This window comes from Taeniopygia guttata, chromosome 21, assembly GCF_048771995.1.
Source record: "Taeniopygia guttata chromosome 21, bTaeGut7.mat, whole genome shotgun sequence".
Classification (NCBI taxonomy): Eukaryota; Metazoa; Chordata; class Aves; order Passeriformes; family Estrildidae; genus Taeniopygia; species Taeniopygia guttata.
In genome coordinates, this window is record NC_133046.1 from 2,155,652 (window position 1) to 2,171,956 (window position 16,305).

The 16,305-nt window shown below is 41.8% G+C and overlaps 1 protein-coding gene across 3 annotated transcripts in view; it reads left to right on the forward strand.

Annotated features, from left to right (window-relative positions):
* The first annotated feature begins 1,606 nt into the window (after positions 1 to 1,606).
* Positions 1,607 to 16,305, forward strand: part of PRKCZ (protein kinase C zeta) — a 41,392-nt gene continuing 26,693 nt past the window's right edge. Inside the window, exons 1-5 of one of the 3 annotated variants that reach the window (XM_030289614.4) lie at positions 1,607 to 1,915; positions 2,760 to 2,954; positions 6,611 to 6,732; positions 8,552 to 8,641; positions 9,014 to 9,064. In XM_030289614.4, the coding sequence (XP_030145474.4) occupies positions 2,884 to 2,954; positions 6,611 to 6,732; positions 8,552 to 8,641; positions 9,014 to 9,064 (334 nt within the window). In that variant the 5' untranslated portion in view covers positions 1,607 to 1,915; positions 2,760 to 2,883. Of the gene's footprint in view, positions 1,916 to 2,759; positions 2,955 to 6,610; positions 6,733 to 8,551; positions 8,642 to 9,013; positions 9,065 to 12,078; positions 12,429 to 12,504; positions 12,796 to 16,305 lie in introns of those variants that run through there. The other 2 variants (XM_072917255.1, XM_030289615.4) reach the window with 2 other exon arrangements.

Sequence of the window (16,305 nt, forward strand, 5' to 3'; positions counted from 1 at the left end):
CTGGGAAGCAGCTCTGGCAGCTCCGGGGGAGACAGAGAGGGCCTGTCCTGCCACACTTGTCCCTTCAGCACCTGGCCTTTATCCCCTCAGCACATGTCCCCTCCCCTCACATCTGTCCCCTGAGGAGCTCACCTCTGCCCTCATATCAGTTCTTCCCCTCACACCAGTTCCCTCACACCTGTCCACAGCCCCTTCACACCAGTCCCCTTACACCAGTATCCTGTCACACCTGTTCCCTTCACCAGTGTCTTGTCACACTTGTCCCCTCACACCTGTCCCCTGTCCCCTCAGCACTGTCCTCTATCCCTCACACCAATCCCCTCACACCTATCCCCTAACAGCAGTCCCCTCAACACTGTCCCCTCACACGAGTCCCCTGACACCTGTCCCCTCAGCACTGTCTCCCTCACCTGTCCCCCTCATACTTGTCCCCTGAGCAATCCCCTCAGCAGTGTCCCCTCACACCACTTCCCTGTCCCCTCAGCACTATCCCCTCTCCACTCACACCAGTCCCCTCAGCACTGTGCCCTGACACTGTCCCCTCACAGCAGTCCCTTCTCACCTGTCCCCTCACACCTCCCCGTCACAGCAGTCCCCTCAGCGCAGTCCCCTCAGCACTGTGTCCTCAGCACTGTTCCCTCACACCTGTCCCCTCAGCGCGGTTCCCTCAGCACTGTCCCCTCAGCACTGTCCCCTCAGCACTGTCCCTCTCACCTGTCCCATTACCCCTGTCCCTTCACACCTGTCCCCTCAGCACTGTCCCCTCAGCACTGTCCCTCTCACCTGTCCCCTCACACCTGTCCACTCAGCGCGGTCCCCTCAGCACTGTCCCCTCAGCACTGTCCCCTCACAGTTGTCCCCTCAGCGCGGTTCCCTCAGCACTGTCCCCTCAGCGCGGTCCCCTCAGCACTGTGCCCTCAGCACAGTCCCCTCACACCTGTCCCCTCAGCACTGTCCCCTCAGCACTGTCCCCTCACACCTGTCCCCTTACCCCTGTCCCCTCTCACCTGTCCCCTTACCCCTGTCCCCTCACACCTGTCCCCTCAGCACTGTCCCCTCACAGCGGTCCCCTCAGCACTGTCCCTCTCACCTGTCCCCTCAGCACTGTCGCCTCAGCACTGTCCCCTCAGCACTGTCGCCTCAGCACTGTCCCCTCAGCACTGTCCCTCTCACCTGTCCCCTTACCCCTGTCCCCTCACACCTGTCCCCTCACAGCAGTCCCCTCAGCACTGTCCCTCTCACCTGTCCCCTTACCCCTGTCCCCTCACACCTGTCCCCTCACAGCAGTCCCCTCAGCACTGTCCCCTCAGCACTGTCCCCTCAGCACAGTCCCCTCACACCTGTCCCCTCAGCACTGTCCCCTCACAGCGGTCCCCTCAGCACTGTCCCCCTCACCTGTCCCCTCACACCTGTCCCCCCGCCGCTCCCTCAGCCGCCGCTCCCTGCAGCGCCGCGTTCCCATTGGCTGCAGGTGTTCCCCGCCGCCCCCCCGCCCGCTCTGGTTGGCCGGGACGCTCCGGCTCCCCAGGTAACGGTTCCCGCGCTGCCATTGGCGGCGGGGAGGCGGGACCCGCGCGGGGATTGGCTCTCCATTGGCCGCGGCTCCCGCCCTCAGACCGCCATGTTGCCGCGGGCGCGGGGCGCTGAGCCCGGACAGCGGCTGAGGGGCGCGGGGGCCACCTGGGGCGGGACTTGAGAGACACCTGAGGGACAGCGCGGCTCCTCCGCCGGCCGCCGCCGCCGCCGCTCCCCGCCGGGGCACCGCCGGCAGCGAGGCAAAGTCCGCTTGGAAACTTCCTTGCGGGACTTTGAGCAACTTGAGGCCGCGGAGGTGTAACCGGGTAGGGCTCAGGGAGCGGCCCCTGCGCGCCGCGGAGCCCCACCGTGTAGGGTGGGATCACCGCGGTGGGAGCAGGTAAGAGTCCGGACGGTCCCGGTGGAGACCGCTCTGTCCGGGGAAGTGCCGGCGCCAGCTCGTCCCGAGCGATGGTGTCGAGTCCCGGCCGCTCCCCGCAGGCCGGGGCTGAGGGGGGACCCCGGGAGGGGCCGCGTGTTGCCCCGAGCCCCCCGGGAGGGGCCGCGTGTTGCCCCGAGCCCCCCGGGAGGGGCCGCGTGTTGCCCCGAGCCCCCCGGGAGGGGCCGCGTGTTGCCCCGAGCCCCCCGGGAGGGTCGGGTGGAGGGTTCGGGAGTCTCCGCTCCCCCGGTACCTGTGGGCCGGCTTGCCCGGACAGCGGGGTTAGGGAGGTGTGTGCATGCACACATTCATGTGTGAGGTGGTAGTTTGGAATAAACAGGATGTTTGTCAGGCTCCAATCATAAAGGTATGCTAAATTGCCCCTCGGAGTTCCTCTGCTGCTTCCCTTGGGTAAATTTGTAATTGATAGTAATTGACTGCAATGTTTTATTTACAGAAAAAAACCCTATTTTTAGTTATTTGATTCTTTGGGAGAAAAGAGTAAGATGCTGTGTTGATGAATAAGTAAAAAACTTCTGTGGAGTATTTCAGCCACTAGGGAGCTATTGGATGATTTTAAGAAAACATCCTCAAATACCTGGTATACTTCTGTAAAGCTAAATTGTACAGGGTGTTTTTAACCAATCTTATTTAATTTCTGTGCAGGTCAATGGTCTTACACATTTTCCTTTTGATTTTTTTTGCTGTTCTATGTAAAGCTATTTGTGTTTCTAAAATTTGACACAACTAATTTGTTTAGCAGTGTGTGTATATTCATCAGTATTCTGGGTTTTTATCTATGCAGCTGGATTGAGAATCATCTGGAGCAGAAACACATTTCACATGTGAAGCTCTTCACTTCAGAATCTGTTATCTGTCTTGAATCAACTTATTTCTGCATACTTTTATAGAACTGCTAAATACAGACCATGCCTAGCAGAATGGGCTCAAAAATTGATCTGAACAAAGACTTCATCAGGGTAAAAACACACTACAGTGGGTAAGTCAGTGTGTCCTTTCCTCTGTGTTGTGACCTGTCTATTTTTGAAGTGTATTGAGCAGGAGTTTGTGGTCTGACCTAGTGATAAAGTAACCAGGGCTTTGGTGGATTTGTAATTAGTGTCAGATCAGGCAGGTAAACTTCTGAGCTATTAAAATACCAGTCAGACTCCTGCAGCGTGCTGATCAAGAAGAAAAGTTAATTTATTTTTCTCTCAGAAGGGAAGAAAATGTGCATCACTGACAAACCCACAGTCATTGTGGGTTGATGGATTATTGATTCCCATGGTCATAGTCAGGTCTAGATCCATCTCCTGCATCCAGATGCAGTTATTACATTTTATCCTGTTTATAGTCAGAATGTCATGGTCCCTTATGGCTTCACTCAGTTGACAGTATAAACAGGAAGGTTTTATTGCAGCAACATGAAATTTGAATTTTCAGGTATGTTTATTCTAATTGGTTTGCTGCCCCTCTGAGGACCTTATAAATGATGTTGCTTTAGTTTCTCCTGTCTTCCTGAGTTTAAGGCATTTGAGGAGTTAAATACTTGGCCCAAGTAAATCCTTAAACTTGATTGGAAGTATTTAGACTGAACTTGTTGCCATTTAATAAGTAGCTTGAGTGATCTTTTCTGATATTCTACTGCTAAATAAGTAAATGTAGCTACTACTGTGTATGGTAGTAGAAATTATCGTAATATAGAATTTTCTACATTATGGTGTAGAAAAACGCTGTTTTGATTTAAATGTGATGTAGTTATGAAAGTCACTTCACAAATTTTATTGAAAACAAAATGTTTTTGTTTTAAAGTTACCTACTTATCAATGCCAGGTAGTTTGAGGTCCTGAGTTTAGAGTTCTAGAACAACTGAATTAATGTGGTAGTGCAATGGGAAAGCTGCTCCAGCTCTGTGAGGGAAGGCACTACAAGCACCAGTGGAACTGGGTGTAAATAATTTGGGGTGGCTTGCTGGCAGGTAGTGTTGATACAAAGTGAAAGGAGTGTGTCTGTGGAACTTGTCTGTGCACAACTGGGAGAGGTGATAATAATTGTGTCAATGTTAGAAGTCAAGTTATTATTAGTCAAATTAGAAGTCAAATTATTATTACCATGTCTTACAATAAACTGCTGTAGTTTTTTCCTGCAGCACTACATTCAGTCTTTTGCATTAGCTATGAAGTCTACAGAAGTCAGTTTACAAACAAGAGTTCCAAGTGCTATGAATTTTTTGTTCTACTGATCAAATTGTGTGAGGTAAAAAAGACTCTGTGGCATTATAGCCTCTAAAACCGATCATCTCAGTATCTCCACTGCAGTACTGCACTTGGCTTTTGAACAAATTTGACAGACTGCAGGAAATCATTGATGCTGGGCAACTTCAGAATTAGGGACTAACTGCTGAAATTAAAATAATAGTACAGATGCCATGTTGAAATGCCTGTTAGAAATCTGAGCATGGGGAAGTTTAAAACATGAGTGTTGAGTGTATCTCTGGAGTATGAGTATCTCAGGTATTCCTGTTTCTGGGTGTGACAGAGTTCCTAACATAGCACAGTAGAAATCACTGCCAGAGTAGATTACAAAAGAAAAACTAACTGCAATAATGAACCAAGAATTACACAACTTGCCTCTCTATACCTGGTTACTTGAAATCACTAAAACAGAGCAGTGGTGCAGTCTGCTTTGCTGTGTGTTGTCTTGGCTCTGAGAGATGACATATTTGATCTGTCACTGGGATTATTTCTCGTGCTGTAACTACTCATACAGAACTTACTGATCATTAGCTTTTCATATTACTATCTAGTCTCCAATTTCAAATATTTTTTTTAAGTATCCTGTGGGATTATTTAGTGTTAAACAAGGAATGGTTTTCACTTCCCTGTGCCCTGATTGCCTGATGTGGCTGTAGAGATGTTAAGATTAAATACAGTAATCTCAAGAGAACATGGACATCATGGATATCAAGTTCATTAATTTACTTGTAGCATGACATCTGTTATAATAATGTTAGCAATTCAAGGTTGATTAGTAGTGGCCAGTTTTATTTGGAGTTTATAGTGTGTGTGGGTAGTGTTGCCTTACAGTGTATTTTCAGTTTTTGAATACTATTTAGATGCTTGTGAAAGTGTGATTGTCCATGGTTACCACAGATCTACAGCTGCCTGATTTCATGAGTGGCTCGTGGTGGTAGTGCATTAAATAATGAGCTGCATTTGTTGGTGCCCTTGTCTTGGCATTGTGCCAACCCTCAAACATGGCTGTGAGAACCAGTTTGGTCTCTTACTTTCAGAAATGCATAAAACATGACTTCTTTGACGGGGAAATGTTCTTAAATTCAATCTCACCTGACAGCTCTCAGTGTTGTTGATGATACGGATTTACAGGTTAGCAGGCAGCACATGTATTTCATTTGCTGTTGCTGTTATGAAGAATTACTAGGTTGCTGTTCTTTGAGAGCTCTACAAAGTATAGATTAAAGATACACTTGAAAAGGTAGCCGTGCTTTAATCTGAGTTTGAAACATTACAGTTCTTAAGATGATTGTTTTAGAGCTTTGCTTATAGTAATTTTTCTCAGCAAAGGCAAAATGGCAAGTTATTAATGCATATAATTTAAAATGTAAGTTGTGGAGTTCAGGTTTCTTATTTCAGTGTAGTGCTGTTCAACTGCTGGCTGAACGACATCAGTAGGCAGAATATGCTGTATAACATTGTTTCTAAAATGACTTGTCACATAGTGTGGAAATAGGAAAATTATCTCAGTCATGTTGGACAACTTCTGATGTATTTGCTGTATTACACTAAGAGGGGAAAGAATTACACATGCCAGTAGCCATTAGCTACCAAACAGTTTACTAATTGTCCTCTGGAAAGTTTTGAAGGCAGTGGAATGATTTAAGTTCATTTCCTGTTTCTTTTTGCACCTGTTAATTGATTTCCCAGAGTCAGTTATTTGAAAAATATTTTTAAAGTAGTAGAAAGTCTTGTTTGTATCATCAGATTTTGTTTTGCATAATCTTTTTTCCTTTTTCAGTATTTGACCTGCTTTGACAGGACTTATGGACTTCCATTATATTAAAACTTATTGCCAGAAATTCCTCAGATACTGTATAGTTTACATAGAGAGTTCAGTATTGGGTTCACGTTCTCCAAACACTACAAAGGTAGAGTGCAAGATGCAGAATTTGAACAAGATTGTATCTGAATTTTCATGTAATTACATCTTTTGAGAATTCACTTAATCAAAGCTTCATCTCAAACTACATAGTGGATGTGAGGTAAAGCCTCTGTTTTAAAGGATTTTACAATAATTGAGATTTTATTTATCTCCTGATGGAAGAAGCACCTGGATTAAAAAAAAAAAATTATTATAAAAGCTTCTGGTTTGTTTTTTAACAACACTTCAAGCGCTGATAATTATAATAAGGGGGCTTGGCTCACCCAAGTAAACATGCATTAAAGATGGGTAATTAACACATTTATTTCCTCCATACTTAAGTATTTTTAGGTTAAGCACTGTGAGGTGTAATCCTGATGGCATAGTGGGAGCGTTTTGTATGAGGAATGCTCATTCTGTATGATTAGTGTCCAAAGATGGAACTGTTGAAATATGCAAGTATTTTCTGATAAAAGCTGATGTTTTCATCTTCTGCAGGGACATCCTGATAACAAACTTGGATGCATCAATGAGCTACGCTGAACTCTGTGACGAAGTGCACGAGATGTGTAACTTGCAACAGGAACAGCCAATTACCCTCAAGTGGATTGATGATGAAGGTATTGGACTGAAATTCTTCTCGGGGTTTGTCATTCACAAACAAAGAAAGGGCATTGAGGAGCTTGTATAAACAAATATCATACTGTGGAGTTTTTTTGTTTCTAAATACCTAACTACAGAACCCTGTCACAGAGCAGGAAGCTTGGAGAAATGAGACTCAAGACATCAGGATTGATTGCAGTAGTGCCTGAAATCACTTCTACAGAAGCCCCTTGTCAAAGCCAGGGCCTGCAGAGCTAGAGCTGAATACAGAAAGGTAGAAAATACCAGACTGGTTTGGCTAATAGTTTTAATGGTGTGTTTTGGTTTTTTTAATAGCTCTCTTAGCTGATAGTGTTGTTTGAGTAAATTGAATTTCAAAGTACTGACCTTGGAAGGTGGTAGATGGTAGTCAAAGATGACTCAGCCCTTAAAACACCAAGGACAAGTATTAATACCTCTAAATTTTACTCTTTAACTGTTGAATACCAAGAAGAACAGAGGCAACTGTACCAACCTCAGTTTAATGGTGGTGTAATAAGAAGTAACCTGATCAGAAGGACATGGAAGATAATTACATTGCCTGTGCTTAGCTGGTTGAACAGCATGCCTGCTAATAAAGGAAGATTATTGCAGGGAGGAAGAAAACCCCCTGAGTTTTGAGTTGAAGGATTCTAAGACGCGAGTCCTGTTAAGTGTTTCTTGGTTGGACTCTCTGTTGCATTGGCTTTTTGAAGCCTACTTAAATGAAAATTAATTTTTTTAGTCTCTGTTCTAGTAAGTATTTTCCTCTAGTCTTGGTTAAATACATACCTGTACAATGTTCTTCTGATTCCTGGGTCTGAGTTGTTGAGTTTCAGCCAATCTGCTGTGTTGGCTGTTCCTGATCTCCTGGGTTTTGTGAGTTATCCTATTTCTGTATGCGAGTGTTCCCATTTATTGCCACATGGAATTTAAGTTCATTTGACTGATTGCACAAACAGATGTTCTCTTTGAACTAACTAAAAGCAAACAATTGCCTATGGCTTAATGAATAAACAAAACATACCAAGAGATGAAAATAGATTTTCTGTTGGGCTTTTATAGTGTTTCTTTGTTTTTGACAAGATCCAAAAGGTTTGAACTATGAATAGCTCACTCATGATAAAATCCTGTACACATATAAGGAATATGGATTGTTGATTTGCAGTACAAATAATTCTTTTGTCTTTCATGTTGCATTATTGCTGCACTTATAGATCATCAACCTCAATAGCCTTCAAAGAGAGGTAGCTGGGCCCAGGATTCATAATTTTACAAAATAAAAACGTTTTTAAAAACAAGAAATTAAAGTTTAAATTTGTCTTGACACTGGTGTCCTCACTTGGCCTGGGTAGCATAAGGTCACCTGTCACCCAAGGTGTGCTGCAGGAAGGTGGCTGTTGCACAAAGGGACAGGGGTTCAGAGTGACACTCTTGCTTCTCTGCTTGCTCTCAGTGCATTGTGACGTACTGTACTTTACGTGTGTCTGGTTAAGTGGATTTATGGATTAATTATCCAGTTTTAACAAAAATAACCTTCCCAAGGTAATTGTGACTGCAGGCTGACAAGAAAATTGGGGAGATCTTTAGGCATATCTGTTCATTTTTATTTTCTTGTTATTATCCTATAGGATAGTTCTGTCTACTCAATTTTGATAAAAATGGAAAGAATAATTGTGTTGTTCCATTTTGGCATTGATCAAAATACCAGCTTAATATCAAGTGATTGAAAGCAAGACAAAACCTGAAGCTGGTACATTTTTTACTAATTGAAATTCTTCAGTGGTAAATTTGCCTGTGTATTGCTTTTTTTGTTAGGTGACCCCTGTACCATCTCATCTCAGATGGAGCTGGAGGAAGCCTTCCGTTTGTATTGTCAGAACAGAGGCGAAGGGCTGATCATTCATGGCAAGTATTGCACAGTTCAGGAACCCCTGTGTGTCTGATAATCCCAACAGCTGCTTAAGTGGGAGGTTGGAGTGACTCCCTTGCCTGTCAAGTATCCTTTGTGTAGCTGATGCCCTGGAGTTTGATGCTGAGGAAGGAACTGGAGCTCAAAGCTGAAACTGTGCAGGAGGCTTTGAGTTTAGCACTGAGCAGATTTGTTCGTGCTTTACTCCGGTGTAAACTTCTGCCAGTCTGGAACCATACTTTGATTGCATCATTTATCATGCAGAATTATTTCAAGGCTTCCAAAAACTGTGTGTAAATACATTTAAGAATCAAGCAAAAAGTATTACTGAGAATCTTTTACCTTAAAAATCTAATTTTTTGTTTTAGTTTTCCCAAGTACTCCAGAGAAACCCGGCATGCCTTGTCCAGGAGAAGATCGTGAGTACTAAAATGTTCTCAAATTCTAGCTAAATTCTTTTTTTGATCACATGGAAAAGAAATATATTAAAAGAATTTCATAATCTTGTGCTACATACGTGTGTTTCTGATTTATTTTCGTAAAAGAATGTAAAATGTTCTACATTTTGTCAGCAGACAAAATGCATAAATCAATGTTGTAGCAGTGTTTTAATTTTTCTGAGGATTAATGCTGGTTTTTGTTGTTGATACATTTGGAGGAAGAGACAACAGGATTTTGGATGCCTATTTGAACATAGGCCTTTGCTTTTTTTGTGGTTCTTTAGGTTTTTTAACTTTAGGGAAAAAAAATGATGTGCTGAAGAGGGAGATACAGCCATTTTAATAAAAAGGTTATTAATCTCTATAAAAATAATCCTGTGAGAGGTAGATAAACCTCCAGAGGAAGGACACATAATTGATATGGTTTACCTGTAGTTATAATAACCTGAACTGCACAGGGATAAAAGGATTAAATAGCTGTATAGTCAGCTCTCATTACAGAGGGGTGGCATCAGGACTTTAGTTGATATCTTGGTAAAAGTTAAGGAAAGAAATGGGAATAATTGGGTGCCAAAGGTACCAGATGATGCTTGACTGCTCACAGGAGTATAAAGAAAAGTAACTGAAGAATTTGAAGGACCGTTGCTCTTCTCTTTGAGAAATATGAGAGGAGATAAAAGTTATTGCTGATAAGGGCAAGTAATACATACTAGGAGAAAAGTACTTGGTTGATCAGGGTTTACACTGACAAACTGGCTAAAGATGAGTAGTGCAGTGGTAAATACTATTTTTAATCAGAGAAATAATGCTAATATCCTAGTAAGTTCTCTATTGAGAGCTTCTATGAGGATGGAGAGAGGTGAAATAAATACCAAAAAGTTCGAGTTCAAATATGATTTTCTACAAAAAGGCTAACTACCTAACTACAGTAGATCAAAGGTTGACTGTAAAAACCAGGTGAGTTTTCATGCTGACTAGGTTATTAAAATTGTCTTTTAGAAAAGAAAAAAAGAAAGTAAATGTGCAACATTAATTTCTCTAATTTTGAACAAAGACAGCTTATAAAGGCTCTTCTACTATGATTAGAAGAGTTAAAGAAATTATCCCTGAGACACCTAATTTAATGAACTCATTAAAGGTGTAGATATTCTAATAGGAAAGTTTTTTGTGTTAATTTGTTAGAGATTTTAGTTCTCTCAAGCCATGAGATGAGCTGCAGAAAGCCCAGCTGAGTGTGGCTCAGCTGACCTGGTTATTGTGTCTGTAGGGTATTTCTCCCTGTATGGTTTTACAGGTCACGTTGAATCACACTCAGATTGTTTAAAAATCCTGTTTAGTTGGATGTGCTTGATAAGGGATTACTGGTCAGGTTTCCCATGGTTTCATGAATTAATTTGATGCACATTACCTCTTTGCATCTGTGGGGCCTGCATGGAAATTGGGACTTGTGGCCTAGGTATAACTATTTTTTGCAACAGAGCTATTAAATTGTATTTAAATTGTAATTTAGCATAGACTAATACATTGAGTAATGTTGCTTGTTAGCCAAAGGCCCACGAAAAATGTCTGCATTGCACTTGAACTGTAAGGAAATATTACCGATATTGATGATACAGTTTGTTTAAGGGACTGTTTATTTTGTCAGGACTGAAATATTGTCTTTGCTTCAGAAAATATTCATCATGTTTCAAATTCTTATTTTGTGTCTTTATTGCTGTAGTTATGTTCATAGGAAAACCCTTTAAAAGTGAGAATATTATGTAATATATGTATGTGTTTTCTGGTGCATCATGTTTGCGCTATAAAGGAGCTTATGAGTTTGCCTCAGGTTTTTTCCAGAGACAAATAAACAGTGAAGTAGTTGGTCTATCCAAAATGAGCTTCTACTTAAATTAGCAGTTCTAAGTGTGGATTGCTGGTTTGTTACAGATCTACAGACAGTTTGAAATGGAGTTTTTAAATAAAACTATTCAATTGTGAAATAATTGCATTTCCAATCTGTTGCTCAGATGTCTCCATGCTAGGTCATGGAGTGGCTCTTTCCAATTGTTTGTGATCTTCTGAAGTGCAAATCTCTATTTCTGTAGGACTGTAGAGTTTTTCTTTCCAGCTCCTTCAGAACAATAACAGTTTGGAAGAAGAGTGCAGGAATACAGACTGGAAGGTTTGCATTTATATTGAAATTTAATGATAGAGTTGCTACCTATCCTCACCTTTGTTAAATTGATATGGTTTGGAGATTGTACCGGCCAGCAAATCTTGAAATAAAAGCTTGTAATCCATTAATGAAATAAAGCACATGATTAATATTTCAATTCCATTTACATGACTTAAGGGAAGTTATTTCTGTGCTTGAAGAACCTTTGTTCTTATATTGATGTAGTGCTGTCTGTGAGACAGAATTTGCACAGTCTCCAGCATCTGCATTTATACTGTCTCTGTATTCTTTGCTCCTGAATTTCTGTGCTTGTTGTTGGAGCCAGCCCCAGCTCCCAGTGTAAGTGCACAGCTGTGGTTCCGAGCAGCCCCTCTCCTGTGCTGCTGTGCTGGCAATGCTGCTGTGAGGTGACAGCGTTGCTGAAACATCTCCCATCCCTCCCCAGACACTGAATGTGACCTCTCCCGGGCGTTCCCAGCATCTGCTGGACTGGAGCTTTGGGTGCTTATCAGTGTTTCCTGATAAAGATGGCAGACTTTTAGACCAGTCTTGCGTTTCACTTTTACTTTTTCAGTAGATGGGCAGTTCTTTCAGAGTGGAATAAACAAGGTTGTTTTGGAGGCATTTGGTGTATTCTCTCCTGTGCCTTGAGGTGCCAGCGCTCCTGACAGCGCGTGTGGATCCCAGCAGCTGATTGGCAGCTTTATAACTTAGTTATTGAAGTCTCAGCTTATTTACCCTGACAGATCTTGATCTGATTTATCACTCTTGGTGCTGCAGTGCATTGTGTAACACAGCACGTCCAGCTGAACAATTCCCATTGATTTGTAGGACTTCCCTAACGGAATTGCCGGCTTTATCAGAGAAATACTTGTTTTGGTGACATCAGCTCCTTGACATCCATGCCATGTTTTAGTTGTGCCTCAGCTGCTAGCTACAGCCTCTCAAGGGAGCCAGTACCACCCGTGCCTGGATACATGAGGCAGAGATGTGAAAGGGAGAGACGGGGGTAACCAGTCTTCCATTAAATATTTGCTCTTAATGTTCAAGCTGATCCTGCCTATTGTCCTTGGTGTCTAATGGTATTCACACAGCGGCATCCGTGGAATAAAGGGAAAATGTTTCATTTCATACCTACTACATTGTAAAGAATTCCATGCTGAAGAGGCTAAAGAATAGAACCCAGTGAGTAATGCATGCTTTTTCTGTAGATTTTGTGTCATCATTGTGGTTGCTGTTGTGAGCGGCGGGCACTGACGCGGGCTGTGTGTACGTGTGCTGCAGGAGAGAAGAGAACTCAGCATTTTGGTTATGGTACAGTCACTGTGCCTGCCACCCTCCCTTGCAGCCATGGATTGTTACAAATGCAGAGATTCCTGCTGCCTCTGTGCGTAGGGATGTGGCTGAGAGACCTCCTGGAAATGCTGATAAAATTGCATTGAAAGGACTCCTGGGGAATGTATTTTAGGAGGAAAGGAACGGAAGAGTGAGTGATGCTGCTGCTGCTGATATTGGAGATTAATGAAGGAAATGTATCCCAAAAACCCTGACGGTATGTGCTCAGGGCCTGTTTATTGTAGGATTGCTGATGTAAAGGCTAACCATTTAGGAGCATCATTTTCTGAGGCCTTTTTGTTGAATTTTGCTTAGTGGATTATCATAGATGGTTGTTTTTAATTGTGAAATATTGTTTTGAATTAAGAGTTGCTTAGTTTCTAATATTGTCAGAATGAACTATGCTGGTTCACTTCTGCTTAACAAATAGATCTGTGTATTTAATATTAAAATTCATCTTGGGTTTGGATGGCTAGTGCCAGCAAAATTTAGGGTTGTTTTGCTGTTGGCTTCATTAAATAGAAGAATGCAGACTAGAAAACCTTTAAATTAATTAACAGAAGAGAATATGTTTTAAATGTTTTAGTACCTATTATGTTAGTGTGGTAGTTTTATTATCTAATATTTCTGGCTGATTTTGCTGCCTTATTTTTTTTGTAATGATTACACTGTGTTGTGCATGTCTCCTGTGCTCTTTGTTTATCTGCTCAGTATTTTAGCATTAGGTGTTCGGACTTCATTTTCCCCCAAGCCATCTTTCTTGAAAATTTCATCATGGGCTTGAGTAAAGGTATTGTAGTAACCTAATTGTTGTTGTGGGCTTTTTATTTTAGGTACAGGTATTTGATTTTGCCTTATGTCCTGCCTGATACTGTGAAATAGGTTTAAAAAGCTTCTTGTTGGAGTAGTGTGGCCTGTAAATATTTTTCTAGCTCATAAGGCAGGTTTTTCCCTTCATTTGTTACTGTATTGGCAGCAGTGATTAGGTTATTCAGAGCACGTGAACCAATTTAATCCCCCAATGAAGAAAAGAACTATTGCCACCATAGAGGCTGTTCTGAAGATGTAGATTGGATTGCGCTGGATAATTAGGCAATTTTGAAACTGCTAGTAACCCTCTCCTGGATTTTAGTAATTGAACTGGGGGGGAGGGAGGGACTGTACTATTTTAATGTAAGATATTTTTGCTTAGGATTTAAAAATAGCTGTGTCACAGTTTCTCAAGAATACCTGAAATCGCTTCCTCTGTCTTTACTGCACCACGTTTGTGTCATGTGTGACATATTTGAAAAGGAGACAGTTTGTGAGGCAGCATAAGTTACTGAGAACAGAATTGTAGTTAAAGGTCTGGTTTGCTTACAATAATTTCATGATTTTTAATTCTAAATAATCTCAACAGTTTTCTTAGCTATGAAATGTCCAATGAAGAATTAAGGCCTGGACCTTGCTTTTTATAATTCAGGCATAAAATTATAAAGCAGAAGTCTGACTGTGGGATTTGAGATCTGCCCTTAATTAAAGGTACTGAGTGTCTTAGCAGATGTTTGTGTTCCAGTTTATAAAATATAGACAAATCTACAATGGACCAAAGACTACATGGGCTGGTTTTTAAGGTGTCATAGCAAATAATCTGTGTTCTCTTTTCTTTATTCCACTTCTCTTCTCCTAGCTGTTACTCAGAATGTAGTATATTAAATGCAGAAAGGATGTCACCTGGTTTCAAAAAGCTGCTTTGATGTAATGTCTAGTTCCTCTCTGTGTGTTATGTCTCATATCTTCTTATAAGTTGTTAAATCCACTCTTGATATTCAGGCACTTGGGTAACTAAATGGGCAAGGAGGTGGTGAAGCTTTTTGATTTTGCTGGAATTAGTGAATATTTGTGGGCCTGCTAAACCTGAGTTAGGCCTGTGTGTTTCAGTAGCTTGGAAGAGCTGTTTATATGTACCTCTTCATTTATACAGCCAAGATTAATGATATATTATTATACTTGGGTTCTGTGTAATACTTTTGGAAATTAGTTGCTCTATGCAAGTTCTGGTTTTTTATGTTGAACTGAGCCACAGAATTCCCAGTGAAGGCCTGCAGGGCAGGTATATGGACTCTTCAACGCTGGTCTCCTGGATTTTGGAGTTGTGCGAAACCAGACTGTGTGTGAGATTCCAGGTGCTGCTCATTTGGAGCAGAGAGCACCAGGAGCAAATCTTGGGAGGCTCCGGTAGCAGTTGTAGCCTCTGAGGGCTTGCAGTAGTACAAGTCTGGGTGGTAAATAAAGCAAAAAGCAGCAAACTTGAGGCTTGCTGACAGGGTGGCTCCCAGGAGAGCCCTGAGCGCTGTCAGGGAGAGAAGGGTGAGCAGACTGTGCAGTTCATCCTGAAACCACATGGGGAAGGAACTGCCATGGGAGGGGAAAAAGGAAAACCTGATCTTCTCAATATTGACCAGAAAGTGCCTCATTTGTAACTCGAGTTCCATTGCTATTTCTTCTGCATCTGTTAGGGCTTGTCCTTGAATTGTTAGCTGGGGGCATGTTTAAAGGGAAAACAGAAACTATTTGAAGGCAGTACTCCAGGATTTTAGTATGGCTTTTATTTTTACAATAAATTACTACTGCTACTACTAATGTTATTCTATGCTTCCAATAATGTAGATTCTCATCTAGTGCTCTTCAGTAAAGTAGTGCAGGTGCCCTGTGACTAGCACAAGACTCCCTGTTCTTTACTTTGTCAACTCTGATACAAAGTTATGTAACTTTAATCAATTTCATTCCAAGCACATGTTCTGGAAGCTTTTGGTAGTTCTGTGATGATCAGCTTCATGTGCAGTAGCACTTTGCAATACAAGTAGAATTTTCCAGGTAACTTGGAAATGAGGGGGAAAAGGGGTGGATGGGACAGGTCACAACCAGTGGAATGTTTCAATGCAAGGAGACAAGAGTAGGACTTCAACTTAGAAAAAAACAATTGATCACATATGCTAAAATTAATTTTAAAATCAAGTTTGGCATAGGATGAGATAAATTAGTTAACAATTTTCTAAAGGACAAGAAGCTAGGGAAGTGGGGTACTTCAAATGAAATCTAATATAATGTTTTCTCAGGGATTTGTCACTAGCTAGCTTTTGGTTTTTCCTTTCACCTTTTCAATAGACATGTCATAATTTCTTTTTTAAGATTAAAAAAAAAAAGACTAGGTGAAAACAAGAACTGACCAAGTTTTAACTGATGACATTGAGCAATGTCAGTTACCCATAGGTATGAAATGGGTACGTGTGCTCAAAAAATGAAAATTTTCTTGAAAATGTATGCTGTCAGGTCTAGGGTAAGACTCCCAGCAGGTCTTAAATCATGCAGGCTGCTGCTGAGATACAGCAGAACCAAATTCCTGCAGCAAACTTCATTAAGTTGTTCCTCTCTTTTTGGGTTGCTTTCTTCAGTGATTCCAGGGTATATAAAAGACAAAGATTTTCTGTTATCAGGCTTTTATTTATAATAGAAAGTATTGCTTCCTGGATGTACTAAGACATAGAGGTTTGTTTAAGAACAAAACAGTGGCCTGAAAGAGGATGCAGATGTTACAGATTGCTTAAATGTTCAGAACTTCATTTTGCTGTACTTCAGTCCTAAGTTAGCTAAATTAAAGAATTAAATAATTTAAATAAGTACTGGCTCAGTACTCTTTCAGCTTGGTCAAACATTTTAATGCAGCTCATAAATGATGCTAATAGAA